At 36.9% G+C, this 20245-nt stretch overlaps 1 protein-coding gene and 1 long non-coding RNA gene across 2 annotated transcripts in view; one reads left to right on the top strand and one right to left on the bottom strand.

Moving 5' to 3' along the window:
• LOC127539869 (uncharacterized) overlaps positions 1-4686 on the bottom strand; it is a 41443-nt gene extending 36757 nt beyond the window's left edge. Inside the window, exon 1 of the long non-coding RNA XR_007948038.1 lies at positions 4503-4686. This is a non-coding gene — a long non-coding RNA (uncharacterized LOC127539869). The remainder of the gene's footprint in view (positions 1-4502) is intronic.
• Positions 4687-5150: 464 nt separating this feature from the next.
• Positions 5151-19574, top strand: CCNG2 (cyclin G2). The gene is made up of 8 exons (XM_051964271.1): positions 5151-5479; positions 5887-6024; positions 7056-7193; positions 13557-13807; positions 14033-14111; positions 14221-14319; positions 16316-16521; positions 18106-19574. Exons 2-8 carry the CDS (start codon positions 5887-5889, stop codon positions 18227-18229), a joined length of 1035 nt encoding a protein of 344 aa, XP_051820231.1. The 5' UTR covers positions 5151-5479; the 3' UTR covers positions 18230-19574.
• The last annotated feature ends 671 nt before the right edge of the window (positions 19575-20245 follow it).

Genomic DNA, 20245 nt, shown 5'->3' with positions numbered 1-20245 from the left:
AGAAAAATGGGAAGAATGACATGAATTGATACAGTTAAGAAAGCAGAACTAAGCCTTTAAGATCCCCTCAATTCTCAATCTATAGTCCTATGATTTAAGAAAACAATAATACACCTAACCTTGAGAAATTGTAGCTGGACTCACTCCCTTATCCACCAAAGGACTATTCTACTTTAGACCATGTGGTATAGACCAAGGTTCAAATATCATGGGTCCATAGGGAAGTCTGGTCTCTAATACTTCTTTTCTCACATACTTTAGTTCATTAAATCTCCATCCTAGTGTTCCAGGGGCAAATTATTTAAGATTCAGATTTAAGCTCACTTTTAGGTTATCTCAGAGAAGAAAAAAAAAAAAAGGAGTCAAAAGCTACTCAATAACAACAGGAACACTGAACACTTAGAAGTACACATTTGACAAAAACAAATTGTAAAATAGGATTTGATGAATTAACTTATAATTATTGCTAGGAGATTATAGATAATTAAACCTTATAGAACAAAATGGCAAGGCTCAAGTCAATCCTCTTATTAGTACAGAATATTCCTTTGCCACCAACTAGCACTACTCATTAGACTTGGGATTGTAGGACCTCTTAAAATTACAAGGTCCCTCCCAGACTGGAAATAGTTATCTCAAAACAGGTACTCATTTACCTAAGATTGGAAAGAAACAAACAACACAGAAGTGAAAAAAGTCATGGAACCCCAGGTATAAACTCATCAAGTGGAGACTCCCTACTCTGACTGCCCTATAGCCAAGATTGCCATGATATTGGGCAGAGATGGGCCTGCCATTCCTCAACCCTCATTATATTTACACATATTAGATTATTTGCCATCTTGGGGAGGGGATGGAGGGAAAGGAGGGAAATTTGGAACACAAGGTTTTCAGTGCTGAAAAAATTTCCATGCATATGTTATGGGGAAAAAAAGCTTTAATAAAAATAAATAAACAATTAAAAAATAAAAAGAAAGAAAGAAAAGAAAAGAAAAACCTCTGTTACATGACACCATTTGGAAAGTTGAAAAGAAGGCCAACCAGAAGCTGTTTCTCTTTTTAACAGATAGGACAGAGTTCCCTGTCTGATGCTATCACAAAGAAGAACTAATTGATCATTCAGGATTTTCTTTATCATACCAACCAATGGAGAGTCAAGGAGGCATCATAGGTAGAGAACTGATCTTGAAGCCAAGAAAAACTGAATTCAAGTACCACTTCTGGAACATGCTGGATGTGTGACCCTAGGCAAGTCACTGGCAGCTGTCTACAAATTGCAAAGCAGGTATTGGCATGTGGGAGGGCCTATTTCTGATGCTCATAATCATAGCTCCAATCTCTATCTCTACCAAAGGGAAAAGTCCTGTTACTGCTGGGCCATCACATGACCAGAAGCAGCTAGGGAGTTCATTATCTCCAAGAAACTCAAATGTTGAGTCATTATGTCTCTAATGGGAAGTTTCCACAGGAGCTCTGGACATATATTCCCTGGGATGGCCTCTATTGATCAATTCAACCTCAATACAGTCACTGCAGTAAACACAAATAACATGGAGAGGCAGCTGAACTTTGATGAATTGTAATGACCAGTTATGGTCTTGGAGACCAGGTAATGAAATGTATTCACCTCTCCTTCTGAAGGGAGGATTACTTATTGGGGGATATTGCATATGTTGTCAGATGAAGTCACTGTGTGGGCTGGTTTTTGTCTAACTAGTTTTTCTATTTTATGAGAACCAATTCAATACTGGTGTTTACAGGGAAATAATTCAACACTTTTTTTTAATCTGAAAAAGGATGGCAATGGTAATAAAAAAAAAAAAAGGAGGAGAGATATTTTCTGAGGTAGAAACAATAGGATTTATCAAGTGAATAGATGGGAAAGGGAGAGGGATAACAGAAAAGGAAGGAATCAAAAATGACTTCAAGGTTATGAATCTGAGTGACCAGCAATTAACAGAGATATAAAAGTCAGAAGTAGATTTTGAGAAAATGGGTAATAAATTCAAACTAAGATATCTTTTCTTTGAAAAATAGATGGGGTATTCGTTTAACACCGGCTAGCCTCAATCTTAAACTGGAAGAGACAAAGTTGCTTGCTGAGAATGAGAAGATACAAGATTGGGATCTTGAAAAGAATGGACAAAGTTTTAATCAGTGAAAAGGGAGACTGAAATAGGGAGTCAGAGATTCATGAAAGTATGGTGAATAGGCAATGATTTCATTTGATGAATTTATAATGAAATCAATGACTAGTTTTGTGTCTTTCTTCAGGGGATACAGTAGAAATTAAAGGAGGCAAGTAATTCTAGGGATGCTATTAATATTAAGATTGTCTTTGAAATGGCTGGTGAAGCCTAAGATGGAAGGGGTAGCAAATAAACTTAGGGAAGAAAGGTTCAAAGCATTGGAAGTTTTGATAGGGTTAACTTTAAGAAAAATGAGGGAGTAGTGTAAGGTTAGGAATAGAGAATGTTGTTTTGACAAACTTGTGTATTTCTATATGTCTCTTCCTTTGAAACATTTTATTTCTCCTTTTTCTTATTTTTGGAACACTGTAACCTTTATATTTCCTCTTAATATTACTTTTCTATTTTCTACTTGTTTTTTTTCTTTCCTTTGTTTAGCTCACTCTCAAAACATCTTTCCCCATTCCATACGCCATTCCTTATTTATGATCCACATTCTCCACATCCAGATTCCTTGTTCTGAGTTTTCTACCCACTCTCACTGTCTCTATTCTGTAGACTTTGGGCTTTTAACCTGAGGTCATTGGATATATTTCAGAGACTCCTGAAATCATTTTTATTGACTTAAGTTTAGTATTTTCCTTAATGATGATTTAAAATGTATAATTAATATAATTTTAATTTCACACTTCATTCTGAGAAGAGATCCATAGCTTTCATCAGACTGCCATGGTTCCTTAAAACACCAAAAAGATTAAGAAGCCCTCAAGTAGACCCTGAGTTACCATCCATGTATATTGAATCTGGTTGGTTTTTCTAATTTTTTTCAGGTTATCCAAATGCCTAGGTTGCATATGGAGCTTCAATAAGAAGTGATGTAAAGTATAATTGTTTTAGTTTTTAAAAGGATGAACAAAAATTATGTACAATTTCTCATAACACCAAAAAAGTTTAGAAACCCTTAAGTAGATCCTGAATTACTATCCATGTGGATTGAATTTGGTTGGTTTTTCTGATTTTTTTCAGGTTATCCAAATGCCTAGATTATGTTTGTCAGAAGAGTTTCAGCAAGATGTGATGTAAAATATAATTGTTTTAGTGTTTAAAAGGATGAAACAAAAATTATGTGCAATTATATAGCCTATAAATTAAATTGCTCATGGGAAATGTGTCTTCTTTCTGTACATTCAAAATCCAGTTCAAAGTAGCAGGGAGATGATGGAGAACAAGGACAGCAATAGCTGTAAGCATTTAGCATTCCCCTCCCCCCAGAAGTCTTTGTTCACTCTAGCAACCTCTATGTGTCTATCAAAGCGCTGAAGGTGCACAAAGATGTATTTCTAAAATTCTTTAGCTGCTTGGGGAAATAGGAAAAGCATATATGTATATGTGTATGTATGCAAAATGTACATATTTATCAAAATATAAAGTCCACACATATATGTATACACACATATTTAGCAAAATATAAATCTCCCAAAATAGATGTATACATAGTCACATATTTAGCAAAATATAAAAGTCCACCAAAATATATGTATTATATATATATATATACACATACATACACTTATTTAGCAAAACATAAAAGTCCACTAAAATTCATGTGTGTGTATAAAATATATATTTGGCAAAAATGTCTACCAAAATAAATGTGTATGTGTATGTATATACATACAACATATTTAACAAAACTGTATAAAAGTCCACCTATATGTCTATACATATACTTAACTAAATAAAAAGTCCACCAGAATGTATGTATATATGTATACACATACACACATATTTAGCAAAATTATATAAAAATCCACATATATACATATAAACATATTTAGCAAAATAAATCCACTAAAATAAATATTTAAATATGTGTGTATGAACATGTCCGTGTGTATGGATCAGATCTCAAGAAAATGTTTGGGTTTTTTTTGGAGGGGAGCGCTGGTAAGGGAAAATGGGGGCGGGTTATACACTGCGGCGTTCTCTCCAGCCATACTACTCAACCCGTGCGAAAGTTTTTTTGCCTCAGGCCCCCCCGCCACCTTCCTTTGTGTGGTGCCGTGAGAGAGAGGTGTTGCCTTGTCCAAGTAACACTAATTATAATAAAGAATACATGATAATTCAGGGGTGACCCATGGCCACAGGCCTCTCTAGGCGTCATGCAGGGGAGGCCCTAGAACCGCAGCATCCTTCTTAGGTGCTTGCATAGGCCTGCATCCGGCACAGACAGGTAAGAGGGGTCCCTGACGTAAGAATTTAAAAATCTAGCTCGAATCCCGATGCCCTACGTTCATACAATCTGGGAAATACCTTTGTGCCACCAGGTTTGGCAACCAGGCTGGCCGAGCTCTCAGGAAGAATGAAACCGGGATGGAATTCCCCCAGGACAGGTGGGGGTGGGGAAGAATAGGTAATGGGGCGATGCAAATACAGGCATCTGAGCATGCGCACTCAAAACAATAGAGTTGCTAAGGCCCGAAGGCAGATAGAGACTCTAGGTGCGGAGGGAGCCAATCCAAGAACTCAAGCACGTCTCTTTTTCACCAATCCAGAGTCAGGATTGTATCAAGCAATCAGCGACCCGTTTGTCCAACTCTAACCAATCAGAGAGCCGGCCACTTTGGGCGGACTTTTCAAAAACAGTGAAAACAAAACAAATCAGGGATCTTTAAAGGTCGTGATGCGTCAGTAAGCTCATCTCCTTCCGCCAACCCCATTTTTCCCCTCCCCGCCCCTGCCGGGCCTCAAGACCCCATAGACGATAAATTCCGGGGCTTCGAACGTCCGAGATGGAACCCAATACCTATAAACAGAATCTTTTCAATAAGGTGGGCTCTGTGGAGCCGGTTCTCAAGGAAGAGTGAGCAATTTTAGAAAGGGACTCTTTTTTCTTTCGGACTCGCCCGGATCCCTACGCAGGTCACGTGCCCTTCCCCCTCGGGGGCGTTGGAAGCTCAAAACAAAAACAAGAGACGAGCTCGAGCTTCCTTCCGCGGTGGCGGCGGCGAAGGCCGGAGAGAGGTGGGGGTGGCCGAAGGGTGGTGGGCCGGCGGTGGGCGTCGGACGGGGAAGAACTGGAGCGATGAGGCAATTGCTGTGAGGCCGGCGCTGTAAGGCAGCCGGCGGCGGAGGCGGAGGGAACACTGGGCTACGGATGAATGAGGGCCCCTGAGGGTCGCTGACCCGCAGGGTCCTATAGACGAAGCAGCTGGGCGTGGAGACCCGTCCCCTTCCCCGCGCTCTCCTGGCTAGGGCGCCACGGGGACGGGAGCAGGATCCCCGACACGGTGAGTGGGCGGCTGCTGGGGCTTTCTTTGTTCCCCGGGGCCAGAGCGCCTTACTCCTTTTGCAGGCAGAGGTCCTCCGGAGCCGGCCCTGCCTTTGGCCTTTCTTTGTCCCCCACCTCCCCGGCGCTTAGCACTGTGCCTGGCACACAGTAGGTGCTTAATTCAGGCTTGGTGACACCTGCATACAATTAAGCCCGCTGTCCCTTCCCCCCCACTCCCGGGACTGGCCGGCTGCGGGGGGGAGGGGGGCGGCTGGGGAGGGAGGAGGCGTTCCTGGGGTTGGGGTGGGAGTGGGGGGCTGGCCAAGGTCCGGGCTGCACTTGCTCAATGCCCCCGGCTGGGAAACGCGAAGCCCCCTGCCGGGATCTCTGGTGCTCGGCTCATTTCTCCTTCTCATTCGGCTGCAGATGAAGGACTTGGGAGCTGAGGAGCTGACCGGTCGGGAAGGGGTCCAGCTCTTCCGGCTGCTGAACCTCTACTTGGAGCAGGAGCAGAGATTTCAGCCCAGGGAGAAGGGGCTGAGCCTGATTGAAGCCGCCTCCGAGGTGAGCTGAGGGCTTAGTAGCAACACCCCCCCCCCCCAAAAAAAAAAAAAAATCCTACGAGTTGAGGCAAAATATGCCTCAAGGCATATTGAATGGGCACACACCTCAGATATTTGTCACCTAGCTGAAGGGGCGATTACTCATTGGATGAGTCTTTACAGATTGTTCCTTCTAATTTGAAGCTTCTTTGTGGAATACTTTCTAGGAATTAGACTGTAAATTGGTCGAAATGCCCTCGGGCTATGCACAGGGTACTTATTACCATAGAAACCTATTAATTAAAAAAAATAAACCTGTTCTTGTGCAGAGGAGTTAACATTTATTGGTCAGTTACTAATCCTGGATTAGGAACGCCTGGGTACAAAGGCTACAAACATTTTCTAAGAACCTTCTGTGGGCTAAGTACTGGAGATAAAGAGAAAGGCATAAAAAGTCTGCTTCTAAGGAACTAATTCACAGGCTAATGAGGGAGGGGAGACTACATGCAAGTTGCTATGTGCCCATAACTGAGACAGGATAAATTGGGGCAAGTATCAGAGGGAAGGCGCCTTCTAAGATTGAGGACTGGGAAAGGCTTCTGGCAAAATGTAGGGCTTGGTCTAAGATTTACAGAAAGGGAGTGTTTCCATCCTGTATAAAATGTGGGGTTTGGATCTCTAAAGTCCCTTAGAATTCTAAATCCTATAATCTTGCAGGATTGTGGCAGTTATTGTCTGTACAAACATATTAATTTGATGTAATTCTTTGTTTAAAAGATATGCATTTGTGCCATTGGCCAGTAATGTGTTTCAATTCCTCAGTTTCTTTTGTTTGTTTGTTTTAATTAGATTGAACTCAGCGTTTGGAAAAGTTTGGTTTTGATTTGAGTTCCCTTTTACGATAACTGGAAGTTTTGTTGTCTTGCTTAAAAACTCCCAAGTATTTTCCAGAGTTCTTTTTCACAAAAGAAAATTTTGTCTTCTTTTCATTTTTAATCACTTAAATAATTGGTTGTAAGGAATTTTTAAAATTTGCTTTCATTTTTGTTGTAGAATGAAAACACTTTGTGTCCAAGACTGAGAAATGTTAAGGTGGAAGATCTTAGGAGTTTAGCCAATTTTTTTGGATCACGAACTGAAACGTTTGTCCTGGCTGTCAACATTTTGGATCGATTCTTGGCTCTTATGAAGGTACCAACTACTTGTTTGTTTTTAGTAGGATTTTGTGGTATTTAAGACCAATGCAAGTTGATTCAAACTTTTCTTCAAACAATGAGGTGTGCTAGGTTTGGCAGCTTTCTAGACAGTCATTTGTTCAAGGTAACAACTTGGATGAGATAGTTTTAAAAAAAGAAAAAAGCAAACATTTTACTTATTTTCTATTCACTATAACTAGTAGCGGATGAAGAGAAGAGAAAGACATGCTACATAAATTTATTTTTAAAACTGGGGCAAATAAGGATTCTTTTCATTTGTTTGTAAGGAGGCTATTGTAGTGATTTCCAGCCCCCATTCTCCTGATTATAGCATCAATGAGGTGGTTAAACTGCAAAAGTGTACCCTCCCCAAATTGTAAAACTACAAAAATGTACAGGTACAGAATTTTTTAAGTTCATAAATTTAATGCCTAAACTGAAATTGTGTTTGGGTTTCTTTAGAATATATAATTTTCAAACCAAAACGAACTGTCTAGAATGTATTTGATAATTATCTAGAAACTCAGTGTTGACTGGTTTTGTGACCTTTCCCCCCCAAATACATAAAAATATCTAAGTGAGGTCTTCTTAAATAAAAAATTTACAGCCAGCCACTCAAGCATTTTTAAAGCTCCCACACTTACCTGACATTTGGAGTGCAAATACAATTAACAAAGCAGTTCTGACTTTTAAGAGCTTTTATTCTAATTGAGAAGACAAGTACATATGTAGATAAATGGACTAGTTTTATATGTAGTTGGAAGAGTAGGAAATTTTGATTGTAAAGGTTCTGCTTAATTGAATCTATTTTAAACAAAGAGAAGAACTCTCTGTGACATAGAGGAGGACAGTGTGCATGCTGGGTATGTGGTGGAGCCAGTGTCAAGATACAGATAGGGGACTTGAAGGTTGTTTGTGAGGAATAGAGAGGAGGTCAGTTTGACTGAATTACGAGGAGGAATGAGAATAATGTCATCCAGACTGGAAAGATAAGTTGCAATCAGGCTGGGGGAAGGCTAAACAAGAGTTTCTATTTTATCTTAGAGGCCGAATGAAGCCACTACAATTTGAATTGGGCAGTGGTGTGGTCGGTCAGATCTTTGCATCAGAAAATTACTTTGGTGTTATAGATAGGATGGTCTGAAGTGGAAAGAGACAGTACATTGGGAGGCCAATTAGGAGGTTGCAATAATCTAGGCAAAAGGTTACAAAGGCTTAAACTGAGGTGTCAACTGAAATAATTGCTGTATTTACCCTGAAGTTCATTCTGTTTAAAACAGGATCTGACAAATAGTGCAATAATGTTGTACTTCAAGTTGTACAAAACTTGTAATAGTGTTTGAACTTTAAATATGAGATACTTAACCAGTACAAACAAGTGGGACGTGTTGCTGGAGGAACTGAATTATATGAGTATTGCTGTAAGGAAAAAGAAAGAAGGCAAATGGAAGAATAGTTCACAATCCTTTACGACAGTTAGCAAAGATTTAGCTTATAATAACAGTAAAGAAAGGAATTGGCAGAAAGGGTTTTTATCATATGTACAGAATTTACAGAAAGTAGTTCATGGGACATTTGGTCTTTCTGTATTGTACTAATGATAAGCAATTGCAGAATGACCAGTGTGAACATAAATGCAGTTTACAGTATATTGGCAATGGTTGCTGAGGACAAAGTAGGAGGGAACTTCTCTAAAGAACTTGATAAGATTTTTCAAATCAAATTCTGATACACAAAGACTTCAGTGCAGAGATTGAAGAAGGTGGGGATAGCAAGAAATATTTAAAAGAATATAGTTTAGCTGTGCATACCTTTTGATCCAGCAGTGCTACTATTGGGCTTATATCCCAAAGGAGATACTAAAGAAGGGAAAGGGACCTGTATGTGCCACAATGTTTGTGGCAGCCCTGTTTGTAGTATCTAGAAACTGGAAAATGAATGGATGCCCATCAATTGGAGAATGGTTGGGTAAATTGTGGTATATGAATGTTATGGAATATTATTGTTCTGTAAGAAATGACTAGCAGGATGAATACAGAGAGCACTGGTGAGACTTACATGAACTGATGTTAAGTGAAATGAGCAGAACCAGGAGATCATTATATACTTCAACAACAATACTGTATGAGGATGTATTCTGATATAAGTGGATTTCTTTGACAAAGAGAAGATCTGACTCAGTTTCAATTGATCAATGATGGACAGAAGCAGCTACACCCAAAGAAAGAACACTGGGAAATGAATATAAACTGTTTGCATTTTTGTTTTTCTTCCTGGGTTATTTATACCTTTTGAATCCAATTCTTCCTGTGCCACAAGAGAACTGTTCAGTTCTGCACACATACATTGTATCTAGGATATACTGTGACATATTTAACATGTATAGGACTGCTTGCCATCCGGGGGGGGGGGGGGGAATTGGAGCAGAAGAAAGTGCAAGGGATAATGTTGTAAAAAAAAATTACCCTGGCGTGGGTTCTGTCGATAAAAAGTTATAATTATTAAAAAAAGGGAGAGAGAATATAGTTTAGGAGAAAGACGTGGATTATACAGATACCTCATGTAGCTATGTTTTCAATGCTTTTAAAAGGGGGGAGAGAGTGAGAGTGGCAAATTCTGAATATGGAGAATATCAAGTAATCATAAGTAATGAAACCCACTACATTATAAGAGAAAGAAAAACATTGAAATGAGAATTTTCCCTGAGTAAGCTGTTTACAATCATACAATGAATTCATCAGAGTTAAGATTCAGGTTTTGTTTTTTGTTTTTTGAGAGAGAGAATAATGAGAAAAGGAAGTAGGGGTATAGATGTGACTGTATACAAATGTATTTATAATTTTAAAAATTTTAACTGAATTATTTGAACAAATTGTTGAAAATAAATAATAGGTAATAGAAACAAATGACATTGATAAAGATTATCATTAATTCAAAATTTAAACCATTATAAATGAATTGTCATTATAAATGAACAAAGAGACTAGAACACCTGAGAGAACCTGATTCGACCTGTATTTAAATCACTTGCCAAAGGGAGAACAAGGCCTGCTGAAAACAACACTGACTGATGATGGGTGACAGACAGTAAGGACCAGTATCACCTTATAAAGCAGAGAGAAGCAGTAGAGGTACAATCAGTTTAAAGAAAACTTGGTAAGATATTTAGCTAAACAAAGTCATTTCAGAGTTCATCCAAGGATGAAACGGTAGGACCACAATCAAAAGACAAATGGGAAAGATTTGTAATAAATCATCTCAACAAGCTTTTTCCTGACAAGGTGATGGGACACAATCACACTTGGGCCCTATATCACAGTTCCTGAGGTGGCTCTTCAAACAGTAAAGAGCACTAAATTTGGAGAGCATTGAGTTACTTACTATAGTCTTACTATGACAGATCACATACTTAACCTTCTCTGGGCCTAAGTTTTGTTTTAGTTTTTTCCATTGGTAAAATAAAGGTATTGGATGATAAAGTAGATAAAGTCCTTTCCAGCTTTAAAAATCTAGTCTTATAAAATAGTACTATATATAGCTATATACATAAATATGTATGTGTATAAATAGATATAGATATGTATATTATATACATAAGAAGTAAAATTATAAAATTCCATTGTGCTTATATTTCATTAATTAAAAAAAAAATCAAAATAGCATCTGAAACAATAGAAGAAATTGCTTCCCTACTGTTTCTTTTACTATGTATCTTCCATCTAGCTGTTGAGGATTTCTTAGATGCTATACAACAAAAATAACCCTGTTCAATGAATTGATGATCATAAACATCAGGTATGGCATAAAACAATGAGATGTATTTGCTACTGTGATGGAGGAGAATGTGCAAAAAGTCTAGATCAAGTTGGGATATAATTGTGATGGTGGCAGGGATCGCTAGGTATTCCTGTTTGTGGATGACTGATTGAATCAAACCAGAAAACATTGCAGTGCTTTCTAGAATACTTGACCAATTGAATGAAGAATTCTTATTTCCTAGATTTCAACATACTTTTTAGATCAATATGTGTGTAGGATATACATCCTATATAGAGAGAGTTTATCCTCCCAACTATGTGGGTGTCTGGGACAAACAGAATAAATGGACAACAAATGGGCTGAGAGTTGAAAAGGAAGAGAACAAGCTAGCTGGATTGTTTTCTGGAAATTACAAAGCTCTTTTACTGACCTCATACTTCTTATGATGTCAGAGGCATTCTACTGTTGTTCGATGTGGCAGTGACATGTGGTACACCACTGACTGAAGAAGTAAAGGTTATTAGCATATAGAAAGCAGTAGAGAAGCTTCTGCTGGATTTGACTTGACTCTAATACATAACCAGGGAGTAATTTCAGAGAACAAGAATAAATGTTATCAAGAAATTGTATAACAAGACATAAAATGGACTGGTCCCATAGGAAAAGCGAGGGGGGGGGGAATTCCAGGGGCACAGCCAGAGACCCTCTGGTCTTGAGATGCCAGAGGCCATGAAAGAAGACCCTCTAGCATGGGATGTTGGGTAAACTCTCTCTGGCAAATTCTCTGGGAGAATGTGGTTGAGCAGACAGGAATAGTGGAATCACAGGATCCATTGGAGTAACTGGGAAATGAAACTAGGAGATTAACCATTTACTAAAGAATTTTGATGTTTCTGTTATGAAGTGAGAGCCTGCAGGTTGTCTTCAATGTTTGTTTCAAAAACATAGTGACCAAGTATTCTCATCTTTTTTCCATGGCTGAGAAGAAAAGGTCTTCTTTGGGGTACATTGACACAACAATGCATACACACATTTGAAGCTAGCTAAGCAGATAAAAAAGAGGAAATACTACTTTGAATTCTATAGAAGTTGTGGTTCCAATGTTGAAATACTTGCTGTATTGGGACATTGACATTGATAGCAGAGAACTAACTACTGAAGAAACTTAGGTATGGAAGACAATATAATTCAGTTTCAAAAAATTGGTATCCAAGCAAAAATTTTTTTTTTCAATTTGAGCATTACTGGCATTGTTGAAAAAGGGGGACAGCTGCTTTTTAAAATTTTTATAATTTAAATTTATTGTTGCTGAAAGTTGCTGCATTCTTTGGGAGGGATTTAGAGGTGTATATATTTTTTGAAGTATGAGCAATAGGGGCAACTAGATGGTGCAGTGGATAGAGCATCAGTCCTGAAGTTAGGAGGACCTTAGTTCAAAACTGACCTCAGGCACTTAACACTTCCTAGCTGTGTGACCCTGGGCAAGTCACTTAACCCCAATTGCCTCAGCAAAATAAAGTATAAACAATAGAATCATTGCAACAAGCTTCTTTCTATTGTGCCTGGATTCTTACTGGTTTTCCTTTGTTTTGATAAATATTGGTATAAGAGATTTTTTTGGAGGGTGACAATATATAAATATTTTAAGTACAAAGTTTGAGTTAAGAGGTCATCTGCCTTTACTTTAAATTCTTAAATGAGAAGGGAGTCCCAGATTTTCTAGAAATCATTTAGGGTCTCTGATTTTGAGTGTTTCTATGCATCAAGCTGAAACCTACCTCTCAAGAGAGAGGGCTGTGAGATATCCTCTCTAGTATACTGGATTTGGGATTAGGAAGACTTCAGATTCAAATACTAGTTCTCATATTTATTTATTTTTAATTTATTTATTAATTTTTGAAATTTATTTGTATAAGATTTTGATCTCCTTTTTCCCCCTCTCTCTTCTTACCTCTCCCCAAGATGGTAATCAATCTAATATAAGTTATGCATGTACAATCATATTCAGTGTATTTCTATGTTAGTCATGTTGTGAAAGAATCAGAACAAAAAAGAAAAATCACAAAGGAAAAATGACAGAAGTAAAAATAGTATGCTTCAATCTGCATCCAGACCCCATAATTCTTTTTCTGGATGTGGATAGCATTTTCCATCATGAGTCTTTTAGAATGGTCTTAGATCATTGTATTGCTGAGAAGAGCAAAGTCTATCATAATTACTCACACACAGTCTCTGTGTGCTCTCCACTCAGCATCCAGGCTTTTTTGAAGTAGGCCTGCTTGTCATTTCTCAAAAAACAATAATATTCCATTACATTCATATACCATAATTTGTTCAGCTATTTCCCAGTTGATGGGTATCCCCTCAATTTCTAATTCTTTTCAGTTCCCATATTTAAAAGCTTTACAACCATAAAAAAAATTATTTGACCTGTAAGACTTACAGCTTCATCATCTACCTACCTCCTTAACTGGTAAAATTCAAATGCAATCATGTGTGTAAATTTTTTTGTAAGCCTTTAAAACATGCTGTCAACTGTTCTTTTTTCCCCCTCATCTTTTGCCTTTTTGAGATTTTTAAAGATGTCTTTGTTCTTCAGGTGAAGCCTAAACATTTATCTTGCATTGGAGTCTGTTGTTTTCTTCTGGCTGCTAGAATAATTGAAGAGGAATGCAATATTCCATCAACCCATGATGTCATCAGAATTAGTCAGTGCAAATGTACTGCTTCTGACATAAAACGGATGGAAAAAATTATTTCTGAAAAGTTGCACTATGATTTAGAAGCTACTACTGCCTTAAATTTTTTGCACTTATACCACACTATCGTACTTCGTCATACTTCAGAAAGGTGAGCATAAGTTGGTGTCATGTCCCATAGTTTTATCGTCATCAACCAACATGGTGATGAAGCTTGATGTGTATACATCGTAAAACTGGTTCCTTCTCTAAGTCCAGTTCTGATGCTTCCATAAAGAGCTCTAAATTTTAAAATAAGTTATGGAAACATTTAAAATTTTAGTCTGGGCAATATTTGAATCAATATAAAACTTCTTTTCTTTGATATATTTCATAGGAAAGAAGTATTGAGCCTTGACAAATTGGAGGCTCAGCTAAAAGCTTGCAACTGCCGTCTGACTTTTTCAAAAGCAAAAGTAAGTATCTTTAAATTTTTATTTTTTAGTAACAATATAATTATATACTATGATGAGATCAATATACTGAGGAAATTCACACATAGCACTGTCCTTTTTTCCCCCACAGCCGTCTGTATTAGCTTTGTGCCTTCTTAATCTAGAAGTGGAAACTTTGAAATCTATTGAATTATTGGAAATAATTCTTCTTGTTCAAAAGCATTCCAAGGTAAATTGGCCTTTTTTCTTTTTTTAAGAAGCTTTACTTTTAAAAAGTCACACATAGGGATGAATTTTTTGCAAAAAGAATTTCCATCTTTAGTGGATTATTCTTCATTTTCCAGTGACATCAGAGACTATAGTTCTCTTCTGCTTCCCTTAGTCAGACTTGATTCAGAGTGTTGTGTGTTGCCCCACGTGTTTGGAGGTATAGAGCCAGAGGACTGAAGAGGGCAATGTGGGGATCAGGGGGAAAAAACCAGGACAGATAAGGAAGAAACTTGGTAGTGGGGTAGATGACATCTTCGTTTGCATACATGCTATGTGAACGAAGCTGTATGTGAATGTATATATTCATGATGCTCCTCTTCGTGGATGTGCTTGTCTGTGCCCTGTTTAAGCAGAGGCTTCTGGAGGTCTGGGATCGTTTTGTCCTGTCCACATGGATGGCCACTGCTCAGTACAAAATTGACTCCTCTTGGATGCATCATCAATATGGATTGGATGATTCACATGTTTTGAAGAGCTATTATTAGATGAGGGATTAAGCTTGTAAATGCTTGGCATGGAAGCAGAATGAAAAACAGTGAAGAACAGAAAAACAAAAGTTATGAAGTATATTTTTGCTTTGTGTAGGAGAAAATATTTTAAAAAATAAAAGTGCCCCAAACAGAGTGGTCTGCCTTATTAGGAAGGAAGGAGTAAAGCAGATTTTCCTTGATTAGATGAAGAGGCCAGGTGAATGTTTATATAAGATAATTCTGATTGTGGTTTGGTGAGAAAGTACAGTCAGCAGTTGTAAATTGTCTTTTAGGGAGTTTGTTGGTTAATTGTTTTTCAGATTATTATGGTCCTAAGATAAAATATATACAGTAGTGTATGTGGGATTGGAGTGAGTGTCAGACTTAATAACAATAATAAATAGTTGATATTTATATGATACTTCTATATGCAGGGTATTGTATGTAAGAACTTTACAATTGCCTCATTTGATCTTCACAACAATCCTGGGGGGTAGAGGTATTATTACTATCCTCATTTGTAAAATGAGGATGCTGAGGCAAACAGGTGTTAATGATTTGCCCAGGGTTGTACAGCTAGTAGTATCTGAGTCTGAATTTGAACTTGGGCCTTCTCAAATCCAAGCCCAGTTCAAATCCTGTGTCAGACACTTAGAACTGTGTGACTTTCGGCAAGTCATTTAACCTTACCTGCCTCCGTTTTTTAATCTGTAAAGTGGAGATTAAAATAGCCTCTATCTCCTAAGGTGGTTGTGAGAATCAAATGATATAAGTAATTGTAGAGCACTTAGTACAGTGTCTGGGACATAGTAAGCTCCATATAAATGTTGGCCATCATTATGTTATTGTCATTATTCTTGTTAAATGAGATATAGTATTTATAAAGCACTTGGAAAACATTAAAAAGCATTATATAAATGTTAGCTAGTTTCTCTTTGGTGATTGAAAGTCTTCACGTTAACTGTACAGTAATATTACCAAGGGAACTTGAAAAAGATTAAAATTCTTCCTTAGAAGCAAGTGGTATTATTTCCTCTTATTTGCGGTAATAACTCCTTTCTGAGAAATCTCTTAAGTTATAAAATAAATTTAACAAATACATTATAAAATTTTAAACTATTTAATGTATTTGAAGCTAGAATTCAATCCAGTAAATTTTTAATAAGCACCTTCTATACTAGTCACTGTTAAGCACTGGGGATACAAAAAGTGGCCAAAAAACCGAAACAGTTCCCTTCCCTCAAGGAGCTCAAATCTAATGGGAAGGACAACATGCAAAAAAGTATGCAAATAAAGCTTTCAGAGGACATGTAATATAATTTTTGATAATTGTTCAGGATTTACATTATTGAGGAGTCCTCAATAGATCTTGTAGTCTTGATACTTCTGGCACTCACCTTGGCATTTTGATATATGGAGTCTGATTGATACTATTGTTAAAAGACCTTTCTCGTTTTTTTGACATAAATAAAATTGTATTTTCAGATTAATGATGCTGATTTCTCTTACTGGAGGGAGTTAGTTTCAAAATGCCTAGCAGAGTATTCTTCTCCTGAGTGTTGCAAACCCGACCATAAAAAGCTAGTATGGATTGTCTCAAGACGCACAGCTCAGAATCTTCACAATAGCTATTATAGTGTTCCTGAATTGCCCACAATTCCAGAAGGGGGCTGTTTTGAAGAGAGTCAAAGGTGAGCCAACTGCCTTTTAAATTTCTTTTCAGTTTGACATCACGATAGAACATTGAAGATGTGAAGGACTTTTGAGATCATCGAATCCGATTTCTTCATTTGACAGATGAGGAAATAGCTTTAGCAATGAAATGACTCACTAGAGATTAAGCCAGCTGTGTGTGTGCAATCCCAGTCATGCAGATGTTTTTTCCCTAGGAGTGCTGACTGGAAAGAAAATTTAAATTCTTTTAATTCTGTCTGTCTAACACATTATGTCATCACGCACCCTTGTAAACATTTTATTTAAAACAACATTTTTGAGGCAGAGGAAAAAAGTTATATGTGAGGATGCACACTTGTGTGACTTCCTGTTCTTCTTTTGGTCTTTCTAGTTTAATATTTCCTCCGGAACTTTTGATAGGATCACATTCTTGAGTTTTTGGAGAAATACCAGACCAGCTGATTGTTTGTTAAACATAGATAATATAATTTATTTTGTTTTGGAAGTGCTGGTTAGCTTTCACTTAACTGTAACAGAACCTTGGAACTCAACTTAATCCATACTGTGTAGGATTTCTCTTAATCAGAAAACCACACACACAAAAAAAGTCCTTTTTTTTTAAATGGTTTCATCATGATAGAGATTTTTTTCTTCCAAATGTTTAATAATTGAAATAATTTGAAATGTCCATGAACAGTTTTTTAATGGTTTAATTTTAAGTTATGGCATACTATAGCTTTGAGATAGAATCTTTGGGGGATGATCATTAAATGCAATGTATTTTCCTTTGCAGATGAGGATTTATTTTGTATATCTGAGTCATGGGTTACTATTTATTTATAAAATAAAAGGGTTTATCTACAGTGATCTCTAAGGTCCCTTCCAGTTGTAAACATTTTATGAGATTGAAAATTCATTTCAATTATGATATGTTTCTTTATTTTATGGTAAGATACAATTACAACATATCAGAAAACTATCTTTTTATCTTGATTGCAATTAATAATCCAGAAGTCAAACAATGATAATATACTATTTCTTTGTGGTTGTGAATAGAGCACTAGCTTTAAAAATACTGAAGTCTTGAGTCTAAAGCCTGACTTGGATCTACTAGCTCTCTGGGATCCTGCGCAAATAACTTAACTTCAGTTTTCATCTGTAAAATGGAGATAAAAATAATGCCTGCCTATCAGCATGGGTTGTGAGAGATAAAAATAGTGCTTACCTATCCACATGTGTTGTCAAAGTCGCAGGAGTAAATACCTGTAATCTGTAGAGTACTTTACAAACTTTAGTGCTCTATAAATAGATTGTGTTTTCTAATTGGAGGGAGTAGATGTTGGTTGAGTCCTTGGTATTAACTGTCTCAGGAATAGCAGCTTGTTCACTAGTGAGAAAGTCTGGCACAAATGGTTCCTTTTGAAAGTAACTGAAATATTCTCATTTAAATACTGAAGAATTTACATTGGGAAGTTTTTGAAGGTTTAAAAAAAAAAAGGTGCCTCACTTATAACCTTGTAATTTCAAGATTACATTTAAAGTGGTTACAGAAAGTTTCCAAGTATATCGTAAATAAGATCTTTCTTTTTGCCCCCTTTCAGTGAGGATTCTGGTGAAGATATGAGTTGTGGAGAAGAAAGTTTGAGCAGCTCTCCTCCCAGTGATCGAGAATGCACCTTCTTTTTTGATTTCAAGGTGGCACAAGCCCTGTGCTTCCAATCTTAGAAATCTCATTGTACGAAGTACAAGTTTGGAATCCGCCTACAGGTTTCTAAGCAATAAATAGGGGATATTCTTCCCCTCACCTTTATCTTTCAGGAAGGAGTTGCATGGACTGGATCCACCTACTTTCTGTTTGTTATTCAGATCAGATCTGGCCTATTTTCATATTTAATTCTAAGCCATTAAATGGGTTTATGCTTCTTAGACAAGTAGTGAAAATACTTAGGGTGGCACTTTTTTTTTTCTTCTGAATAGTCATGCTTTTTTAGCTGGGGAGGGAGGATGATTAGGGGAGAGACAATTTAAACTTTGAATTTACTACTTTTTAGAGGGTTTTTTTTTTTTTTTTTTTTTAAGATAAATGCAGTCTAAGTATATATGGGTCTTTTACAACTTCACATAAAGTCTTCAGGTATTGTCATTTAAACATATTTGGGAGTGTGCCTATGCTCTCTTGGCAGGGACAGTAGATAGCCCTTTAAACAGTTTTCACAAATGTGTCTTCATGATGGAGGATACATTCAAACATGTCAGGATATGCTTTTTAAGAATTGAATGTAATATCCAATACAGACCCAGCAAAACTTAAAAATGTAGTAGTCTTGCTCTTGTGCATTTTAATATTTAGAGTCTTAGTTGAAGTTGATATACTAACTACAGAAATATTGACAAGCTAAGCTTGGCAAGTATTTGCATTCTTTTTAAGTAATTTTTAGCTCTTTAGTTTATTTTAGTGTTTAATAAAATCAGTAATCAGAACTAGTTTTGCATGCATATGTATAAAAGCTCTTAGTGCTGGATAAGGTTATTTCATAGAACTGGGTAAATGTGGATGTGACAACAAACACATGGTTTTGTTGCATTACAAGTATATGCTCTGAGAATACAGGAAGTTAATAGAATGTAATTCACATTTCAAGAATAACGGTATTAGACTGGGGGGCCAAGGCTGAAATATGAAGTAAAAAAGATGTCCAGTAGTGTGTGTGTGAGTAAATGTCTGTGCTGTAGTACAGATGTAAGAATGGTGATGTGTGAACTGATAAACTTTGTACACTTTGGGTTTTGTACAAAGAATGTATTTTAAAAAGTTTACAAAATGTACATAAAAATGTAAATCTTAAAAAATGTACATAAAAAGTACTGTATTTTTTTACATTGTGTAACTGTAGACATTGCATGTAGATATAATTTATTGTGTATTCTGTATCATAGAAACTGTATATTGATGACTTGCTTTGTTTCTTTTCTACGTAAATTGGCCTCTGATAGTTGTCTTTCCAAAGTATAGTTGGGGGTGATCTGACAGATTGCTACTCAAAATAAAGGAAAAGTTAATGAAGCATAATATATTGTATTCGTCTCATTTCTGACGCTCATTTCTAAACAAGGATCCATTCCTTTACTCTCCCTACCCCAAATTTTAAATAACTTATTGTACAATCTCAAGAATTAGTTTGATTTACATTTTTCTGATTAGAATTAGTTCTGTTAACTTCACTTCACAGTCTGACTTCCCTTTGTCTTTCCAATTTGATGTCACATTTTACTTTATCACATTTTTCTGTTTTGCCATAATCTTTGTTAATCTCCATATATTGTTTCCTACCTCCATGTCTTTGCATAGGGTATCCCCTGTGCCATAATTGACCCAAGAAAGATGAGTTACTGCATCGTAGTTGTTTCTTTGATGGGAGAAGGGGAACATTTTTTAAGGCAACTCTGGAGGACTGGCTTTATGACCCCCTAACTTCCTTCAGCCAGCCTGCTTTGGCTGCAGTTAGATCAGTAGCTAGCCAGTTTTCAAGAACTGATTTAAGGTTTTTAGGGTGTTTACAACTCAGAAATCAGCAATTGCTGAAAGTCATAGCTTGTGTTGTTTGTTGATTGTCTAGACCTCTTATGTGTGTGTGTGCCTAGAGTTTCTTTTTTTCAGAGAACCCACTTGTTAAACATTAACTAGCACATCCCCTGTGTTACACAATAATAATTTCTTGAGCCTCAGGAGTGCAATAAAAG

The sequence above is a fragment of the Antechinus flavipes genome, chromosome 6, assembly GCF_016432865.1.
Source record: "Antechinus flavipes isolate AdamAnt ecotype Samford, QLD, Australia chromosome 6, AdamAnt_v2, whole genome shotgun sequence".
NCBI lineage: Eukaryota > Metazoa > Chordata > Mammalia > Dasyuromorphia > Dasyuridae > Antechinus > Antechinus flavipes.
Note: the sequence above shows the minus strand (reverse complement) of the source record. Positions and strands in the feature narration are given on the sequence as shown.

Bases quoted from the DNA above. Each gene is read 5' to 3' on its own strand.
- CCNG2 (XM_051964271.1), top strand. From the start codon at position 5,887: ATGAAGGACTTGGGAGCTGAGGAGCTGACCGGTCGGGAAGGGGTCCAG. The intron at 14,320-16,315 runs GTAAATTGGCCT...TTGTATTTTCAG, and splicing joins TTGTTCAAAAGCATTCCAAG to ATTAATGATGCTGATTTCTC. The intron at 16,522-18,105 runs GTGAGCCAACTG...GCCCCCTTTCAG, and splicing joins TGTTTTGAAGAGAGTCAAAG to TGAGGATTCTGGTGAAGATA.